Source organism: Diuraphis noxia, unplaced genomic scaffold, assembly GCF_037042655.1.
Source record: "Diuraphis noxia isolate RWA-SAM2 unplaced genomic scaffold, SU_Dnox_SAM2 contig0002, whole genome shotgun sequence".
Lineage (NCBI taxonomy): Eukaryota > Metazoa > Arthropoda > Insecta > Hemiptera > Aphididae > Diuraphis > Diuraphis noxia.
Window position 1 is genome coordinate 65,270,315 of NW_028301712.1, and position 22,065 is coordinate 65,292,379.

Here is a 22,065-nt window from a genome sequence, read left to right on the forward strand (position 1 = left end):
GCAAAGTAGGGGATCTATCCCCCATATTCTTCCCCCCCCCCATAAATACGTCACTGCTGGATATTATATATTACTTCCTCAGATATTCTTATTGTTCTTTTTTGCAACAAATTGTAAAAAAAAATTCGTGATTTTTACGTATTTTGTCAATATTTAAACTTTAAATGTTAATTCATAAAAAATTTGACTGTTTTTAATTTTTTTTTAACTATTATTGTAATAATATATTATGAGCCTTGTATTAAATTTTGAAGCTTTTTACCGAATGAATAAAATTTTACTGTCATTTATAAAAAAAAAAACTAAAAATTTCAAATATTTTTAAATTACTTTCTCTGATTTTAAATATCTTTAAATTTTTTTCAAATATAGAAAATGTTGCATATTCAGCATTTATATTATATTATATTATACGTATACTGTTTATACTAACAATAATCATAAGTATCATATTACGATCGGTGGGGACTGTCCATCGGTTATTAACGAGTAGAACTATAATGTATGTCATTACGATTTATACTGTTAACAATAAATGTCTATATAATACGTTTATGTTATTATTTATATTAATAATACGTAACAGAAAAGGCATCATAAACATTCTGTGTAAATCTCATATTCTCATGTGTCTTCGGTAATTTGTTATAGTGTCAACAATATTAGAATTCGATTTTCTCAAAAATTGATTTTGCGTAAAAATTCCCGTTTTCCTTAATTTTTTTTTTTTTTTAATTTTTTCCGTTGATTTTTGAAAACTACTGGGAAATTCAAAATTTTACCAACTAGATTTACTTTTTAACCAGAAAATATAAATATTTTTTTTTCATTCAGTTGCAACAGTAATTTAAAAAAATGGATTTCTTTTAATAAATATGATGTACTGTTGTGGAATCCATGGTTTTGGGACCATATAATCAATTTTTTTCAGAAATCACTTTGACTGATTAATCAATGATTTACCTCCGTTGAATATATTATATTCAATTATTTACATTGAATGGTTAAGTTGGTTCATATTACTTCTTATTGTTTTATTAAAATAATAAAATGTGTATATTTCTAAAAAAAAAGCGGGTAAGTCGTGGATGTCGCTCTGCTGTACAGTACTACAATAGGTTACTGTAATGGATGGGATTAAATTTGAATGCAATGATAGGTATCATTGTATACGAAAAACGATTCTGAACGTAGATGATTTGTCAGTCTAGGATATATTATATTTAAATATTGTCATATATTCTATTTTGAAACAAATAAATTACTTTTCAATTAGGACGCATTTTGAATAAGGCATGGTTAATCAATTTTTCCAAAAACATTGCATGTAGTTATCATAATTCATAATACTTTATATTATCATAAATATACATATACCTGGTTTGAGGATAAATCGTTATCATTACGCGATTTCATAAAAATTTAAAACTCAAACGCTCAAAACATTTTTCCTATAATGACGCATCAAATTTTCTCTATAGCTATTTGAAGCAAAACTAATGGAAAACTTAGTGTTAAATTTTATAACCTTAGATTTAAATAAAAACAATATTATGAGTTTTGAACTACAAAATAATTTGCAAATATTCATGGTTTTGACGAATTTTTGTCAATATTTGAAATTCAAATGCTAATAAAAATTTAATTTGAATTTCCGGTGAACATTTTTTTTTGTGATAAAGATTGAAAAAATTTTTAAGGAATCTTGTATTAAATTTTCAAATCTTAGATTTAAAAAGAAAATTTTTTATGAATTTCTAGCTTAAACAATTTGCGAATTTTTGTGATTATTACCTACGTATTATGTCAAAATTCAAAATTTGAATGCTTATAAAAAAAATTGTGACTATGAATTTCTTTTAATTTTCAACTGCTATTGTAACAATGTATATTAAGAGCCTTGTATTAAATCCTCAATATTTTCTACCCAAAAAATAAATTTTTATCGATATTAATTTTAAAAAAAACTAATAATTATCGAAAATTGCATATAACTATGAATAGTACAACATAAGTCAAAAATGTTTGAAAATTTCATGGCGGATAGAATAGAATATAAGAAACTTTGTATTAAAATTTCAAGTATTTTGATTGATCCAAAAAAATATTATCGACACTTAAACTAAAAAATGTTCAGAAAAATTGAAAATTTCAGTTGTCTATAAATATCTCAAAAAAAGTCAAAATATTTTTAAAATTAAATCATATAAAGAAAATGCCAATCTAAATAACTGATAAAATTTTCAAGTATCTACGAGCTACGACTTATACTTTTTGAATAATTACAAATATTTAAAATCGTTTGAGGATAAATCGCTATCGTTGCACTATTTTGTAAAAATTTAAAATTCAAACACTCCTAAAATTTTTCGTATAATGATTCTTCGAGTTTTCTCTATAGCTACTTGAAGGAATACTTATGGAATACATAGTGTTGTATTTTTAATCCTTAGTTATACACACAAAAATTTTTATGATTTTTCAACTTCAAAATTACTTGCAAATTTTCGCGTTTTTGACAGATTTCGTAAAATTTTGAACTATAAACGCTTATTAAAAAAAATCGTGACCTACGATTTTTAATTTTTTTTAGCTACAATAAGAACAACTCATAAGGAACCTTGTATTAAATTTTCAAGTTTTTTTGGTCGTCCAACATTTTTTTACCGACACTTCAAAAAAAAATTCTCAAAAAAGTCGAACATTTCAGTGGTCTATAAATAACTCAAAAAAAGTCGAACATTTTTGAAAATTAAACTGTATTTAGATAGCACTACCATAAACATTTGGTGAAAATTTCAAGTATTTACAGTGATTAGTTTTTGAATTACAACCATATAAAAATATCGATTTGGTCGAAAACTGGTTTTGCGTAAAAATTCCCGTTTTTCTGTCATTTTTTTTTTGTTTTTCTCGATTTTTTTTAAAACTGTTGGAAAATGTTTACTTTTGACCTCAATAATGCACCAAGGAAATTCACTTTTACATCGGAAACCACCCTCAAAGTTTGAAATTGAAGCATTATTTCGACTACTTATGCTGTACACAGACACAAAAAAAAACATAAAAAAAAAAAAAAAAAACACATCATTGTAAAATCAATATATTCATCACTTCGTTCAGAATCTAAAAATAGTAAAAATGTAATTTATCATTTAAAGTTGATTAAATATTAAATTCGAATTTTTTATAATAGTACATAGTACATCATATAATTTATTTAATGAAATCCATGTTTGTAAATTACTGTTGCAACTGAATGAAAAAAATATTTATATTTTTAAATAACCATCAATTCCCTTTATAATATTTATATATAGTGAACTGTTGGTAAAACTGCGTAAATTTAAGTATTATTTATTAGTCCAAAATTCAAAAACCATTATAAAACACTCAATAATTCAACACAATAATATAGCAAATGCGATACAAAAATTTAAAAAACAATCTTTTATACCACTGTGACACCTGCGCAATTCGAATTGTTTGTTTGCAATGCGAAAGCAGTTCCCGGCGTTCCCGCGGCGTCATCGGTTCAAACAGAAAAAAAAAGAAGTTTTGATAGGCGCGTGACGTCATGCGCAGTTTTGAACCAAATTCGGATTTTCATCGGCCGTACCATTTTGTATAAAATTTTATGTGTTCATCGGTCGTATAGTTAAGGATACTATCTTGCGTGATAACAACAATTTCCGCTTCCACAATTCAAAATGTTGAATCTGTTGAGAGGCACCTTATTTTCTTATTTACCTACCTCCTATCTAATTTCAAATTAACAATAGTACACTATACACTTTTGTTTTATGCCTTATGGTAGTATTCACTATTCAGTACTCACTTGAACGGAACGTGCTGAGTGCTGACGACGAAGATAAACTTTGAACGCTCGTTTTAATGTCGTTTAATATAAATTCTTTTGATTTTGTAATTAATATCAATCACTAACTGGGTATTCTCTTTTTATTTGAAAATGTCTTTATTAAGAAGTACTTTCGTAGTTATTCAAATAATTACGATTGCCTCGTCACAAAAAATCAGTTCCAGAAATAAACAAGTAAGTGATCCAATTTTTTAGTGTGATTATTTTTATTTCATTATTATATTATATTGTAATAATTATATACCTATTAATATAATAAGCAGATTTGTTTTAATCGTATTTTAATAATAATGATATTGATATGCCATTATATTTTAATAAAACATTTGAATAATCTACTTTCTCTTATTCTCTTTATCTAACATGTAGTTATATACTGACTATTTTGATATGTTTGAGCATCAAGAATTATATGTAGGCAATCCTATTTAAACTATTTAAATAACAAATAAAAATATTGTTTCTCTTAATTTAACATAGAGTACTTATAGACTATTATAATATGTTTGAACATTGACAATTACCTATAATAATTTGTAGACAGTACTAAATATTTAGTTTTAATTATTTAAATTATTATTTAATTATTTTATAATTTATATATAGGTACTTAAAGGATTTTATTAGTAACTAATATTGGGAATATAAAAAATATTTGTATTTACAACTAAACAGTATGATTTTCAGAAAACTTTTTACTGTTTTAAATAAAATTAATCGTGATTTTTATTAAATTTATTAATCTACGCATGGTTATGAGATAAGTTTAATTATTGATTTGAATTCAATAAAATAATGAGAAAATATTTTATAGCATACCTATCACTCCATCATTCCGCTGTCCATTTTAACCAATATTAACTAAATAATATCCATATATAATGAGTACCTACATACATATTTTAAAAATATACATTTTATTTATGATTAAATTAACCAATAAAATAAATGGCAAGTAGATAGTTAAGGTATTTATTATTTAAAACACAACCGATAATTAAAATAAAAATACTGAAAAATACTCCTCAGTATGTGAATAAAACTACCTTTTTAAAATTTATTTAATAGATTGAACTTCCAAATCTTATCTGACAATTGATATAAATATATAAAATAAAAATAAATACACATTATACTATGAATAGACGCACCTATAAAATAGCATTAATTTTAGTTGGCATAGATTAATTTCAAAACAACAAATACTGATAAAGAATGGACATTTTGATTGAACATTTGGTTCTAACATTTAACTGATCAGTGATCAGATTTCCTAATAAATAGGTTACAATTCGAGAAAGCTCTTGTACCTATTATATTTAATAAAGATTTGAAATAGTTACTATATTTTTTTTTAATATATCAATATTGTAACAAAATTAATACACTTAATTAACACTATTAACATTAATTTAGTCTAGTGCCTTTTATTTCATCTCCGATTGTATGTTGTCTGGAAAATAATTATTTTCCATTTGATAACAGATTATCAACAATTAATATCCAAATGTTATAATAAATTACCTAAAATTTGATCTTTTAATTTTAAGAATGTTGTTCAAACCTGAAAAAATACCACATAATTATTATAATCAAACAATTAAATTAACCCATAAGTTATCTAAATACTGTTATATTATAAATTAAAAGAATATGATAGTTAATTTATTATGGTTTATTTTTACAAGTGCCTAAAATAATTAAAATTATCAAATATTATTTATAAAACATGATTTGTTGGTTACATAATGCCTTTCTAAAAACAACTTTTTTTGTAAAATAGTTTTATGTTCACATTATGGTATTTCGGTATTTATATAATTTATTGCATGATTATTATTTATAAAATTTTTATTATGTTATTACAATAGATTATATTATATACACTAATGTTGTTCGATGTTGATATATAATGTAATATTATGTGCTGAAATGTTGTTTTTTTATGATTGGGCAACTGCAGCAAAATGAGGTTAATACTTCATAATAAAAGCAAAGTGAAAATAAACCATTAATATTTCTACTTATATTTTAATTATTTTGTGCTATTTAAATCAAATAATTTTAGTGTAAAATACTGTACCAATTTGGTTTGGAATTAAATTGGAACATTTTATACTATTTGAAAATATTAATTATTGTTCTTAGTATACCTTTTATTAATACCTTAGTAGTCAGTTTGCAGTGTTGTGTTAGTTACTCTTGTAAAAAAATTATATTATTTAACTCAAAACTTAGGGATAAAAGGAACAAAGTTACTTTACTCGTTACTTAGGGATAAAAGTACTATTAGTGGTTTCTCAAATGAAACTGTAATGAAATTACCTTACTTTTCAACATACCTACTTACAACTGTAATAAGAAAAAAATAAACTTTTCAGTATGACAATATTTTTGTGGACAGTCTATAGTAAACTATATTACTATATTACTCTTATGAATTTATGATTTTTTTCCACAAGATTTTTAAACATCACAAAGATTTGAAAAACTGTCCCAATGGTTTATACCTAATAACTAGTTTTCTTTGAAGTATTTCATAATCTAATCATATAATCAATACATTTTATAAGCAGTTTTTTTCGTAAAAATATTACAAGTTCCAATTTAGTTAAAATTAGATATTTGAACAGAGAATAAATATTTAAGTTATTTTTTTTTTATAATTTAAAAATATAATTTGTTAGTACTTGAAACTTTTAAAGTATATTAAATGAAATGTTTTCAGCAAAAATTAATTGTACCTATTATACCTATTTTACTTGTATTAATATAAATAAATGCTTACTTTAATAGCATTAATATTATAAAATATACTTTTAGTATTTAAAGTTGGTTGTAATCTTAATCTTTTTTTGTATGCAATGATTGATTATTGAATTTAAATTAAAAATATACATTATAGTTACCCACTTATCACCTAAAATGTATAACAAAGCCGTACTTATTTCTATCCTTTTTTATTTTTACCAAAATATATTCATCAATATTTATTAATATTTTAGCTCATTCATTGCAGCATATGGCGTGAAAATAGGTAAGTTTTTTGTAGTTACTTGCCGGACGCCAAAATAGTCATTTCCTAAAAAAATATACAACTATGACCATAGATCTATATACTACAGGTGTTACATTCATATCTATTATGTAATACCAAATTATTTAATTGTAACCTTGCTATCTAAACTATATTGGTTATATTATATATTATATTATTGATAGATATACCGTATACATAATACGATACTGGTTTAGTTGACGCCCGCCACTTATATTTCTTGTATTTTCCATAAAATTAGGAACAAAGTATTTAAATAACTATAACACAATAAATACAAAAGTATGAAAAATTATATTAAATATTTTATCTATGAATCTATTTGAGGAAATACTGAAATATATCCGAATTTTGGCCACCTGCATAAGTTAATGTATTTTTAATTTTAACGATTATTTTATAATATTATCCATAGATAGAATATTTAATAAAATTTTTCATACTTTTGTGTTATAATTATAATTATTTCTAAATACCTACCTATAACTCCTAATTAAAGTAAATAATATAAAATACGAGAAATATTAGTGGCGTGCATCAAATAAACCAATACCCCTAATACATATCGATCAGTCTATTATTAAATTAAGATTTTGATCTTTCTGCTTTTATTATACCAAACACTAAAAATCTATTATGCTTTTTATTACTGTAAATTTTAATAAATTATAATCTAATAGCACTCAAATTTCTATAAAGCAAAATGTACATTAAAATTACGTTGTATATACTACCTATTTTTTTAAATATTATTAGATATGTACAATAATAACTATTATTCATTGACCAATGTTAACATTTCACAAATTTAAAACAAAATTCATCTAGGTACTACAAACTCCTTATATTATCACAATATCAATATATAAACGATCCATAAAAATTCATTTAAATTTAAACCTTATTTCCTATATGATTTTATGAATCTTATTTTAAAAAATAATTATAATCAATTTATCTAGAATCTAGATTGTTGTATGATTTCAAATTGGTTTCATATAGAATAGATTACTTTTTTCTATTTAAATATTTTATAGTGAAATATATTGTCATTTGACATTTGTAATCTAAGTTTTATTAGATAAATTTAATCATGTGTGTTCTTAAACAATTTAGAGCACTGCTGTTTCTCAAGATACTATTTATAAATTATGTCACATGGGGATTGAACAACATTTTAAGCCAATATTAGATGAAATGTTAATTCCAAGAGTAGTTGGAACGGATAATCACGAATTTATAAAAACGGTAAATTTTAAACAAATAAAAAATTAAAATTAATTATATTGTATTTATGTATTTAGTTTATATAAATAACCAGTTTTTTGATTCTACTAAATTATAGTATATTGCGGAGGAAATGAAAAATAATGGTTGGGTAGTGGAATTAGATGAGTTCAAAGCTTTCACACCAAAGGGCTTGTACAATATGACTAACGTTGTGGCTACTCTAAACCCCATGGCTGATCGGTATATAGTTATTGCTTGCCATTATGATTCAAAATTAATGGATTTTTATTTTGTCGGCGCTACTGATTCAGCAGTACCTTGTGCTATGATGTTATACATGGCAGAATCATTAAACCAACGACTTGAAGCCTTCAAAAATACTGTAAGTTAATATACAAAATAAAACTATTATAATTATTTCTAACTGACATTTTAACTTTTAAATCAATACCTAGGTTGCATGACCAATCACTAAATGTAATGAATCAAGGTGAGCTAATGATCCCTCAAACATGATTTGGTGGACCACGATTGGTTCATTAAATTTTTGTTGAATCATTCAATAAACACATTTTCATACAACCCTGCATAAGTTTAATAATTTAATAATAAAAAATTGTTACACATCTAATGATATAACTATTTCACTGTGGTTAATCTACAAAAATTTTATAAATTATAAAAACATTAAATCTAACTTTGGAAAACATACAAGAATCAATAAAAATAAGGAAATAGCGTTACTTCAAAAATTAATTTTATATTCTGCTGCTGTGATCAAATATTAAAAGAAACGAAAAAGTTGTGGCATAGATTTTTACCGAAAAAAAACAAACAATAATATTAATTATTATACTAGATTATATTCTTTTATAAGTAAAATTATATCTTTCTTTTAAGTAGTTTTGACTTTTAAATTTGGTTTTGTTTTTTTTAAAGGTTTAATTCATATTGTTTTGCGGGTCAAGTTTAATAGAAAAAAATTAGCTAACTAAGCACGCTGCTGGTTTGAAACAATTAAATTTAGCTGAAAGAATTAAATCAAACCAAACCAAAACTTGAAAAATTATGTTTATTGATTTTTCTGATTTGGTTGGCAATAAATTATTTAATTGATCACACAAAAAGAAATCCTTGTAAAAATGATAGGACTACACAACCTAACTAGCAAAAGCATTGTAACAGAAATATCCAACTTCTTTGGTATTTTCTATTTAGCATAAAATAAAGACTAAATTCAATTTATGTAGGATTCACCTATATTTTAAATACTTATGTTTATTTCAACATTTTCAACTCAATCCTTATAACATACTATAATTATATAATAATATATAATAATATTATAATAATACATAGTATTTAGAAGAGTTGAAGGGTAATTCCTTTCTATTTAAACTCAAAGCTTGTGGGAAGAATAAGGTTAATGAAAAAAAAAAGAAAAGAAGAACAATGGTTATTTTATTTATTTCAAAAAAAGAAACAAATAGATTCAAAGGTATATAATGTAAATTACAACATATTATTTATTGGAATTACTTAGATTGGTGTTTCATTCTCTATGAAGGTTTTCATAAACTTGTTCGAAAGTATCAAGTGTAGCCTCTTTTCTGAAAGGTAATGTTCTTGAGTTGGTACTTTAGAGAAGTCATTTTTTGATTTTTGAAATGGTACTCGAAATAAAAGCGGTTAAAGGAGAAAAATTTCAATTTCACAATTTTATAATATTAAATTAAACGATTATCACCATAGAAACGAATAAAATTAAATAAAAAAAGATTCCCTCGTCCGCTCAGAATCGTTTTTATCAAATGCAATCATTGCATTCAAATCGAATAAAGGAAAATTACACTATCCTATCTGAGGACCGAAGGGACAATAGATAAACATCCACCACCAAAATGCTGACTTACTTTATTTTTTAATTTGATAAATAAAAATATGCAAATGCATACAATTCCAGGTTTTATAATTAGTCACTAATATACAATACAATATATAAATTAAATTGACTATGAAGCTATTAAACACCTATGTTCATTACTATTTTTAAATTGTACTATTTTAAATATTAGCCAAAATTTGTATAATAATTGGTATATCCAGGGGCGGACTGGCCAGGTGTGCTAGTGTGCCGTAGCTCATGAACATCAATTGATAATATTAGTATATTAATAATAAATGTATTTTTAAATTTTAAATACCAAACAGTTTAAGACTACCTACTGCTTTCGGTTGCCGGCTTTTAAAACAATACAGTAATAACTAATAAGTTAATATTTCGTAGTCGAACCACAGAATATATTTAATCTATTCTGTGGTCGAACTATGTAGTTTATAATAATATAATGTACATTGTATCCAGGCTCTGATTTACGTATGTGCAGGCGGTGCACTAGCACAGAACTCCCAAATTTAAAGGGCCCCTTCCCATTCCATACTTTGCTACCATAAATAAAAGATATTTTTAATAAGTAATAACTAATAAAATGTCTATTAAAATTAAATAAATGGATTGTACTTTTTATTGTTAAATATGTGCCTATTATTTTTTTTATTTTTTTATTTATTTTTTTGTTTAAAAAGGACCCCAAAGTTTATAGTGAACCAATCCACCAAATATGCATTTAAATGCCAAATTAAAATGGTCTACGGATTCAATAAAGTCTGAATCGCCGACATTTCAAACCGTTTTATAAGTGCATGTACTTAGTATCACCATGCAAATGCATAAAATTCGTCTCTATTTATGACTCTAGCCCAGAGGTATTCAAACTTTTTCAGCGCGCAGCTCCTTTGGGTTTTCACAATATTTTTACGGCTACCAAATTATTATGAAAAAATTGAAACAACACACGGATACAATATGGGAAATATGTTATACAGGTGATAAGAAATAAGACTTCAAATGGTCGAATCGTAAGGTGTGTCGTTTTCATTTCCATTATGATTTCAAATAATATATTTTATAATAATTATACAAGACCTAGGTATGATGTTGGTTTTCGGTGCTTTGACATGGCTCCCTTTGCAAACTCTCGCGACGCCCTTGGGAGCCACGACGCACAGTTTGAATACCTCTGCTCTAGCCTATAATTAGGTACTAAACATGGATTTAGAAATTAGTGAAGCTTTCGAATCATAAATTAATTTCGTAGTGTGCATACAAGTTATCTTTTTGGTGTTTATGCACAATCCAGTACGGCAGTACCGCCTAATATATTTGATAAATAAATACCCGAAAAAGTATGTAGGTATTATAAGTATCTTATTCATAGAGGATGGTATAAACGGGTAGTGCCGGCCCCGACAGTAGAATACTGGGCTGTTCGACTCCCAGTCCGCCTCTGGGTATATCAATAAAAATGCCAACACACAAACACAAATTCTGTTCTTAGTTTTATATTTTATAACAGTTTGGTCAATTCAAAGTAATAATAAGTCTAGTTCAAAATTGTGGTTTTGTTGAACATGTACATTGTTTAGAGATAATGCTATTATTGGAAATCCCACTAAATTTTATTCTAGAAATAAATAAGGTATAATAATAAGTTGATATTTTAGTGTTTGTTATAACATACTGTTTTAAATAATTTAGCCTTTAAGCTTGATGATGGTGTTTTTCGATGGGGAAGAAGCTTTTGAGGAATGGTCAGATACAGATTCTCTGTATGGTTCCCGACATTTAGCTTCAAAGATGGAAAATACCAAATTTCTACACAATGGCCGACAGTTAAATCAACTATACAGAATTGTAAGTTATGAGTTCTTTTCATAACTTGATTAACAAACATGTAATCAAATATTTTATTACTCTTTTATTGTTTTTTTTTCTTAGGAATTTTTAATGCTACTTGATTTGTTAGGCACAAAGAACCCAAAATTCTATAACTATTTTTTAGAAACTTCTGATCTATATCGATCTTTAATAAGATCTGAAACATTCTTAAACAAGACTGGTTGTCTGAATGAACATACTGATACCTATTTTCGTCCAATGTCTGCATTTGTTAAAATTGATGATGACCATATTCCATTTTATCAAAGAGGTAAATACTAAAATTCAAATACATCTCTAAATTTGTATGTTATAATAAAAGTTTTGTTTTGCAGGAATTGAAGTAGTTCATTTGATTCCAAATCCATTTCCAAAAGTTTGGCATAAGGAAAGTGATAATAAAGATGCATTACACATGCCAACAATAATAAACTTAATAAAAATTGTTCAAGTATTTATAGTTAGTTATTTAGAAACACAGTGAGCAATGTTTTTTTCTTCCTATTATTTCATTTATAAATTTAAAAAAAAAAATTAGCTTAGCTAAGATTAAGATTTTTTTTTGATTTTTTTACTGTTGATTTTGTTTTTATTGATTTTTTTAAAATTTTACTTTTACAATACATGTATTTAATATATTTTACTTATCTGTATGATTGTTGGAAGTTTATATTTTATATTATAATATGTTATTTTAAAACTTTCTTTTAATTAAATATTTTATAAGCAACATTGAACCATTTATTTTGATCAAGCAACAGAAACGATGACCAATAGCTTTTTAAATTACAAATACTTGAATATATTAGATTTATTTTTCGGTGCTTCTGACAGAATATTGTGAATTCCTGCCTCTGGTCTCTCATTTTCTTTAATGTGGAATGAGGATTTCAGTTTTACCATAAGGGGTACTGCAACTAGTACAATAAGAGGTTATCTCTATTTATTAGGTGTTAGTAGGTTGGTTTATGGCTGTTTCTCGTTCAGTTGATGAAGGTTTCTTTTTCCACACGGTATCTGATAGGAGTGGATATATGCGAGTATGTGGTTTTTAATTTGGTGTAGTTTAGATGTTCCTTGGATACATTGCTGTTTCCACATATTATTATTACCCTGATGATTGTTTTAGCGCCAAACAAAGTAAACTCGGTTAAAATAATAGCCTTTGAGAATGCAATTGCATCATATGCTTTTTTGTTGCCTAAGATTTTACTATGGTTAGGTATCCATATCAACAAAATTGAGTATTCCAAGTCATGTAGTTGTTCTTGAATTTTCTTAGCCATCTGATATAGGAAAAAATTGTTGTCAATGTATGTAAGTATATTATTTAGTGAGTTTCTGAGGAAAACCACTATCCATGAGTCTTTTTTATAATGTTCAGAACATAAAAAATACTGGTTCTTCAGCTGTGCAAATAGTTCTAAAATTTGGTAGGCTCAAACTCTTAGTGTGGTTTTTTGTTACTAGAGTACTCCAGTACTGTTATTTATTTTTTATGCTTTAGTATATATTTTAGTGAAATTTGGGAGTTCAGATATGGTTAACGAAGATGTTAAATATATATATTATTGGTAGTTGTTTTTTATGGGGAATTTACTCCCTAAATGTTGTTGAAGTAGATAATGAACATCCACAAGGGCAAGAGTGGTTTTGTTTTAAATAATATTTAGATAAAAATATGGAATATTTCCTAAGCTTCACTATTTTGAGATTATTTTGAGTTGGTCTTGTGTTGAGAACATGATACATTAAGTTCTTCTGACATTAAGGGTGTGCCTAACTTACAATATTAAGGGCCTGTTGTACCGTCCCCAATTAAAGTTAACCGGAGTTTAATCGGCCAAATTTGCACGATTAAATATCTGTTATCAGACGAGTAAGCATAATCAAAGTTTAACCGTAGACGGTCAACTAGCCCTAAGAATACTGAAGAGATTGGGCTTTTTTTTTTTTGTAATTTCTGATTATTTTGAAAAGTATTGAAGATTTTTTATTCTTCACTTCTCAAAGTACAAACTAAATACAATTTGCTAACCTCCTTCAAAGTAGAAAATATATGCATTTTTTGAACAATAAAAATTGTGATAAAAATAAACAAAAACACATCAATTCTTTACTCAAAATCTAAAATGCATAACAAAAAATTATATCAAATTGACAGATTTATTGTGATAGTTGACATAATAGAGCAACACCTCTCATTATCCAGTGTTCTGGTTGCTTAATTGTCGGTATCCATAAAGCAATAACAAAGTTAGTTGAATGCCCCGTTGTAGATAATGTGCCTTTTCTTTCAGCCGTTTTGTACATTGGACATAAATAAACAGTGTCAAATTTCAAATCTTCTCTTTTTATGGGTATCATGTGGATTATTGGCATTTTGGAGAATAGTTGTTTTAACTTGCACTCTTTGAGACTTGATTTTTTATTACTCCACCTAGCTCCATCCAAAAATAGTCCATAAACATAAACACCATTTTCAGGGGCTGAATCTACTATCATTTTTCTGTCCATTATCTAAAAACATAATTGTATACATTAACATTGAATAGTAAAACCAATATTACCAGTACTTAAAAAATTAAAAAGGAGGAAGCATAATTCTTCACTCTATTGTTCCACAGTATATTTATTTGTTTTTATATAATATATACACATGACAAACCCAAACGTAGCTACAGGTTGTATGATTAAATCAACATTAAGAGGACGTCTCACCCGCATGTGCTGTCTCCGTCTTACAAGTACGTAACATTGCAAAAACTGTTTCGCGCGGGAAAGAACCGAGAAAGCTACAGTTATAACTAAGAAACGAAATGTTCACCACATAAAAAGGATAATTTTGTCTGTGCAATATCGTTTTTATTTTTTCGATTTAGAAAGCCCCGAACCCTGGTTATAACTGTATCTTTCTTGGTTCTTTCCCGCGCGAAACAGTTTTTGCAATGTTACGCACTTGTAAGACGGAGACAACAAATGTAACGTCCTCTTAAGGTTAAGAATAAGACTAATATGTATTAAACCTAATGACTAGAACCTAATTGGCTATTGAGATAGAAGTATAGAACTAGGTCACATATAAATTGCTAAATGATGAAATGGGAGTTCTGCATTTTTTTTTTTGTATTTTTTTATTATTGTCATAACAGGTAGAACTATGGATTGATGTTTAAAAGAGACTGAATAGTTTCAATGAAATTTACATCAGTTTAAAATACACTTACCAACTTCAGATTCTATACTTGTTAGGGAGTTATTGGTGTTAGATCTATGTATTTCATTTGTACTTTGTTATTGAGTTTTTTCCTAAAATATGTTTGTTAGTTTAAAAGTGTGCTGTTTACCTTATAATCAAATGTCAACAAATCTATAGGTATTTGAAACTTTCTTGAAAAGTTTTGTTGGGATCCGGTTAAAAATGCTTGTGTAAAATAAAAACCAGAAATCCAAAATGAATTTGGAGTACCATGAACGTACCATTTCTAAATATATATATATATATATTACATTTAAAGTAATAAATGATCATTGAATAAATATTTAATTTACTTACCTGTAAAAATGCCATTCGATGCAAGAAATCTTTAATATAACTTCCCAATGGTTTAAGTGATGGATATGAGCTGTTAGCCCAAACCACTGGAATTTTACTTACTAAGATACTGTGATAAACTTCTTCTAGTTCGTTAGACATTAAAATTAATCCTAGACGTTAAATGATAATCAAGTTTTATTATTAATCAAAATAAGAATTTGCTTTATAAAATAATAAAGCTAGTTATAATATTGATTTTTGATGTTATATTACTTAAAATAGTAAAAGAAAATACAATATTGTAATTGATAGGTACTCAATTTAATATTTTTGTATGTATTCTATAATCTACTGGATCATGTATAAAATGTATTATTTGTTGATAAAAATAACGGAGAAATATAAATAATGTATATAGGAGGTATCGTTAAATCGTTAGATGTATACATATATAAATTATTACAACATTTTCTAAAAAATATAAGTAAATAAAATTAAATAGTAACCTACCTAATGATACTTATCATCAGTACTTATTGTAATAATAACATGTTTTCAATACCTTTAACACTTCTCTGTAGGTTAGTCAGACTAAATTTAATGACGTCCAATAGTTTGTTAAACCGACCCATTTCTTGTACCAGAACTGTATTCATAGACTGATTATAAGTGGTAGGATATTTTTCAAGAGCGAGTGTAATGTCGAAATTGTCTGGCAATTTTTTAAGTATGTCTGTGGAAAATGTTAAAATCAGATCCTCGGACGATACTCCTGTGCCACCAGTAGTGTCCGAATCCTAAAATTCACAAAATTTGACTATGAACTTAAATAGGCATATAAGTTGTATGGATATTATTTCTATTGACTATTTGGGACTATCTCTATAAAGAGATACCTACGTTTTAAAAAATAGCAGTATATTCAAATTTAAAATTGAGCAACGGGTGCATGTAAACTCCACTAACATTTTGTGAATTCCTCTAAAAATTTTGTTATCGTATTCCACTAACGTAAATTCCCATAAAAACATTTTGTAACAATATTACACTTATTTTAATTCCCAAAAGTGAGCCAGCTAATGAAAATAATTAAGTTAAGTTAAGAATATCGGTAAATTAGGAATTAGCATTTACCAGTTAACAAAATATTTCCACAAACAATTTCCGAAATCAAAATAAAACAACTTTATTGAACTTTTATCGTAAATCGAAATGTACGGTGTATATACCTACTTATTTTACTTTACATGTTTATTAAATATTTAAACTGCATACAACTAATAATTTAACAGATATTAGTTTTTTATATCAAATAGTAATATAAGTTCATATTATAATATTATATTAATTATATCAAATCTAATCCTATTATTTAATTTAATCGTTATGCGCTTTTAGAACCTACTATGTACCACCACTTGTTGTTGTATACTAGACCATACCACTGAAGGTATAATAACAAATAATCAGTACTAAATTATTAAATATGATAAATATGAATATTCTAAACATAAACTCAATTATTTTGGAGGATAACTAATAGCACCGCCTTCACGTATAGTGTCCTCTAAGTTACGCTAAATGGTTCTAATTTTTTTTGTAAAATCTTTTTAGTGGAATTTACGTAAGTGTAATACGGTTGCAAAAAAAATATTTTAAGAGAATTTACTATGTCATTTTTTAGAAGAGTTTACATTTTCCCAGCATTACACATTATTCGCGAATTTATTATAGTTTATAATAAGAGGACGCTTCAGCTGCATGTGTTGTCTCCGTCTTACAAATGTACATTATTATAGCAAAAATAAGTTTGCGCGGGATAGAACTACACAGATTGTAATTTGTATTGTTAGCTAAGATGCTAAGACTCCAAATTTATATACAATACACATAGTTCAGAACATTATTTATGAATTAATGTCGTTTTAATTTTTTTGATATCGTTTATATAAAAAAAAAAATTTATTGTTTCAAAATCCATGATTTTTTTATTTTGAAACTTGAGCAAACTTGGATTTCTTCAGAATTCTAGATACATTTGTAGATCGTTTGATTTAAATCGAGATTACAGTGTTATAATTATTATTTTAGTACAATATTTATAGCCATATATTATTTTTATCGTATTATAACATTCATAACTAGAAAAATATTAATAAATAACCCCAAAAAATATATAATTCCTTAAAAAGTTTGTTGATAGCTAAGAGTGTATTTTAAACATTAAACATAAATGCATCTTAGGAAATCATTGAGTTTCTTTCTCTAATCTTTAAGAAATTATGTTGTTGATACTCACCTTATTAAATTGGCATTTTTCCCATAAATCCTATGGTATAATAGCAGCATAATAAAATAAAATTTACTAAGGTTACGAAAATATATATAGTGTAGATATAGTTAAATAGTTAATAATAATTATAACAGATGGTGAAAAATATTATCATCTATATTAGCTACTCTTAAAATGTCGTTAATTTAATTAATCTTGATATATAATATTCGTTATGAATACATAAATAATCTTACAGTTTGATAATTAATAATAATTATTTTACTTACAACACGGTCCTATAAGTGGCAATTAAAATCATTTTTAAATACAAAAATTATAAATAATTTCATATAAATGTAGATATGAACTATAATAATTAATTTATACTTGTGTCATAAGAACGGAATTAAGAATTATTTCTGTTTCTTGACGTTCTCTAATGAGATCAGCATTTTCATGCAAACCAAAAATCTCAGGTTTTGTGACCAATGGAAATCCTTGAATGTGTTCTAAGATTTGATCGTATTCTTTTAAATCAGGACAGCAATAAATTCCTAAAATAACACAAGTACACAGGTACCCACACGCATGACAATAGATATTTTTGTCTCATTCAAATGTGAATTTATTGACTTACCAGCCTTATCGAATTTGAAACTGTTCGTTTTAATAACCGATTTAGTGTAAAATTTGTGTAGGCATGTGGTCAAACAACGACGATCCCAATCGTCTGTTACACGTCCACCGTAGTTGCATTCACCGATAAGATAACGCAAGGCATCGAACTGGACATTTGGATATTCGTTCAGAAAATTCTGCAATTGTACTACACTGATTCTAAGGTCAGTTTCGTTGAACTCGTACAGTCTGTTCCATCCGATTGCACCGTAATTGCGACGTTCTTGAACCAATGCATGAAAGAAGCACAAACTGAAAATCAGTTTCTTAAAACGTACTCCCTGAACTTTACAACCCTCGAAAAATTCTTCATTTGAAATCGGATCACTAGTAAATGATCTGAAAATGCACGTTAAATAATAATTATATTATAACACAAATATTTAAAACATATAGGTACTTATCTAAATATATCTATAGTATTATACCTATGTATATTAGCCCGAAGTCCTTTTGGTGGTTCGTTGGTCATCTTAACGCTATTTTGAAGTACAGTTACGGAAAAATATTCCACGGGATAAGATGTTAACCAGAGTCTAAACTCAGGATTAGTATGTTCAACCGAAAAACTTTCACAAATCTAAATAAGTACTCAGGTATAAATATAAAATTAATAACTTTGGTTAAAATTATATGAACGATAACAGACCGACCGTTATACTATAATTATTATAATTAGAGCTGGGACATATTTTATTTAGGGCATTAAAATCACAGTACTACATTTACAATATTATGTATATCATAAAAATAATCATAATTCATAAGATATTTCAATATAACTTAAAATTGAAATAATACATTAATGATGAATTACATTTTTCGTTTAACAATTGACTAACCTTTTCAAGTTCAGGCATCCAACTTTTAGCTAAATGGCAATTTTGTAACAATACCCAATTGCCTGTTCTTGTTGCTTCTTCAATTAATCTAGTTGCTATGGGACCTTGACCCTGACCTAATGACAATGATGTTAAACGATAACCAAAGCCCTGAAAATAACAACCATTTAAATTCAATAATGACGTGCATACAATTAGAAATATTGTATTAATCAATTTAATATGAATTACTCATAATTATAGTTATGACAGTAAGTAGTTATGAGTTTTGATAATATTTTACTTATGAAAGCTACAATACTAGCAAAAAATATTTCAACTAAAATTCAGAACCAAATTTTTTTCAGTATAATTTTAGATTTTGAGGTATGCGTAGTTGGACCTATCAAACCTACAACGATGATTATTTCCTTTTAGTAGGTGCTTATTGTGTGATCAATGTGGCGTAGGTACTATATTCAATATTGTCCCTATTTTCTTACTTTTGAAAATAGTAAATGATTCAACCTTCAATTTATTTAATTTTTTTTTGTTAGGAATCTGAATGTAGTTAGGATTTTGAGAATCAAAAATAATAAAGTTCAAAAGAATTATGAAGGACAAAAAACGTGAATTTTTAAGCAAAATCAGTTTTCGAAAAAATAAATGTTGTTATTTTATTGTAATTTATAAACGGTAACGTCGGAAACCAAAATTTTTACTTGAAATTTTCGGCGAATTATATAATTGAATTTTCTATAGATGGCATATAATTTGAAAAATTATCAACAGAACCATTTTCTCCTGCACATCCATCATTATATCAAGGCCTAATCAAATGGGACGAATTTTCTGAAATTATGCAAACACAACTTACCTTAATATATATCTTAAAAATAAGAGATCTAGAAAGCGCTGCTCAAGATCTTGTAACGTCAATAGAATCTGTTATATTTAAATCCTCACATCCTAAAATCCAATCATGTAGACTCAACGCAAACAATCACTCTCTACTTGCAAATATTAATAATCTGATTTCTAAAAAACGGCGTGTGCCCTCATCTAGGTGACAAAAATATCATATTCATATTAAAAGATAATTTCGAATTTTTTGAAAATAAATACCAATCACTAAACCAAACAGATGGTTCTCTTTGGAAAATAACTAATAATTAACTTAGAATAAAAGAACAACTCCCACCCATAACTGACTTAGACAGCTCCTCGGCCATCTCCGATATTGAAAAATCCTATTTGTTTGATAAACACTTATCGAACATTTTTACACCACATGCCAATATAATACCAAACTGAACACTCTGAAACTGTTAAACAATTTAACAACAGCCCTCTTCCTATGTCATTACATGCCAAACATACCTAGCCAAATGAAATATTATTTTTAATTAAAAAATTAAACGACGTAAAATCTTTTGGTTATGACCAAATACCAATAAAGTCTTGAAAAATCTTCTTCGCAAACCTATTTTACTAATTACTTTTATCTTCAACGCTATGCTAAGACTTCTGACTTTTATATGGTTACTTCCAACTCTAGCTAAACTATTTGAAAAAATAATACTCAAAAGAAACAAACCTATAATGAGTAGGTATAATGCAAACTCAAAAAATTATCCCAAACTCTTAATTTGGTTTTAGAGCAAAACATTCCACCGTATACCAAATTCACAGGTTGACAGACAAACATCATCTTCCTTCGAAATGAAACAATGTTGTATTTGTGTTTTCCTGGACATAGCATAAGTATTTTACTGAGTGTGGCATAAAGGCCTACTATACAAACTCAAAATGTTTTGCCTGCGCCATACTTATATCTAATTATTCGCTTATATATCGAAAACCACTACTACATAATTCGATATGGAAGCTCATACTCGTCACAGTTCTGCATTCAAACTGGCGTACTCCAAGTTAGTGACCTCTCTCCTAATCTATTTAATATTTATAAATCCGACATACCAGTTACAACAAATACTATTATGGTAACTTACGCAGACGACACTGTGTTACTCTGTACTAGTAATACCCTGACGAAACATCCAATTGTCTACAAATACACTTAGATTCCATTGAACTCTGGGCAATCAACTATCAAGTGACGAATAAAAATAAATCCAGACAAATCTGTTTATGTACCATTCATTTTAAAAATAATTAAATTTCTACCCGTTTACTTTCAAAGTTTTCAAATTCAATCTTCTCCAAATATTAAATATCTCGGCATTACGCTTGATAAAATACTTGGGGCCCGCACCTTAAACTAAAAAGAAAACCCTTCAACACCTACTTCATCCGATTTCAAAATTATAACTCTCAACACGCACCAAGCTTATTATGTATAAATCTCTCTTGCGACCAATATAGGCATATGCAATCCAAATCTGGAGCTGTGCAAAACCATTCCAAATTCGTATACCATACAAGCATTCCAGTCCATTAATCTTCGTATGATAACGTCAGCACACTGGTTTGTATCCAACTCTACACTACACTCTGACCTAAAAATTGAGCCGATCGTTCAATTAGCCACAAAACACTACAGATCTTTTTATTCCAAACTATTTTTTCATACTAACCCATACATTCCATAGACTCAATAGAAAATATTGCAGAGATTTGTTAATCAAAAATAATTTCACGCTGGGTTCCAGTACTGGTTGTGGTCTCTCCCTCATATTATTCAAGTTAAATATTGTACATAAATTATCAAATTTACTTATTGCCAGGGGTGGACTAGCCCGAAGGGCGAGGGGGCGAACGCCCCCTGGACTGGTATGATTGCGGGC

General features: G+C 26.9%; 2 protein-coding genes across 4 annotated transcripts in view; one reads left to right on the plus strand and one right to left on the minus strand.

The window, feature by feature from the left end:
* Nucleotides 1–3,567: 3,567 nt before the first annotated feature.
* LOC107166742 (glutaminyl-peptide cyclotransferase-like) lies at nucleotides 3,568–12,647 on the plus strand. 2 transcript variants are annotated; one of them, XM_089219035.1, is made up of 7 exons: nucleotides 3,574–4,054; nucleotides 6,886–6,917; nucleotides 8,055–8,186; nucleotides 8,284–8,550; nucleotides 11,767–11,922; nucleotides 12,007–12,217; nucleotides 12,282–12,647. In XM_089219035.1, exons 3-7 carry the CDS (start codon nucleotides 8,097–8,099, stop codon nucleotides 12,428–12,430), a joined length of 873 nt encoding a protein of 290 aa, XP_089075161.1. In that variant the 5' UTR covers nucleotides 3,574–4,054; nucleotides 6,886–6,917; nucleotides 8,055–8,096; the 3' UTR covers nucleotides 12,431–12,647. The 2 variants fall into 2 exon arrangements, with proteins under 2 accessions (XP_089075160.1, XP_089075161.1); XM_089219034.1 differs by lacking the exon at nucleotides 6,886–6,917 and having other exon boundaries at nucleotides 3,568–4,054.
* A 1,393-nt stretch (nucleotides 12,648–14,040) lies between these two features.
* Nucleotides 14,041–22,065, minus strand: part of LOC107166608 (dynein axonemal heavy chain 7-like) — a 30,657-nt gene continuing 22,632 nt past the window's right edge. Inside the window, exons 41-50 of one of the 2 annotated variants that reach the window (XM_089219033.1) lie at nucleotides 19,280–19,429; nucleotides 18,866–19,017; nucleotides 18,397–18,776; nucleotides 18,147–18,313; nucleotides 18,047–18,055; nucleotides 17,784–17,813; nucleotides 16,047–16,281; nucleotides 15,503–15,654; nucleotides 15,294–15,431; nucleotides 14,041–14,466 (exon numbers count right to left, since the gene is read on the minus strand). In XM_089219033.1, coding sequence (XP_089075159.1) covers nucleotides 14,113–14,466; nucleotides 15,294–15,431; nucleotides 15,503–15,654; nucleotides 16,047–16,281; nucleotides 17,784–17,813; nucleotides 18,047–18,055; nucleotides 18,147–18,313; nucleotides 18,397–18,776; nucleotides 18,866–19,017; nucleotides 19,280–19,429 — 1,767 coding nt within the window. In that variant the 3' untranslated portion in view covers nucleotides 14,041–14,112. The remainder of the gene's footprint in view (nucleotides 14,467–15,293; nucleotides 15,432–15,502; nucleotides 15,655–16,046; nucleotides 16,282–17,783; nucleotides 17,814–18,046; nucleotides 18,056–18,146; nucleotides 18,314–18,396; nucleotides 18,777–18,865; nucleotides 19,018–19,279; nucleotides 19,430–22,065) is intronic. The other variant, XM_089219032.1, reaches the window with a different exon arrangement.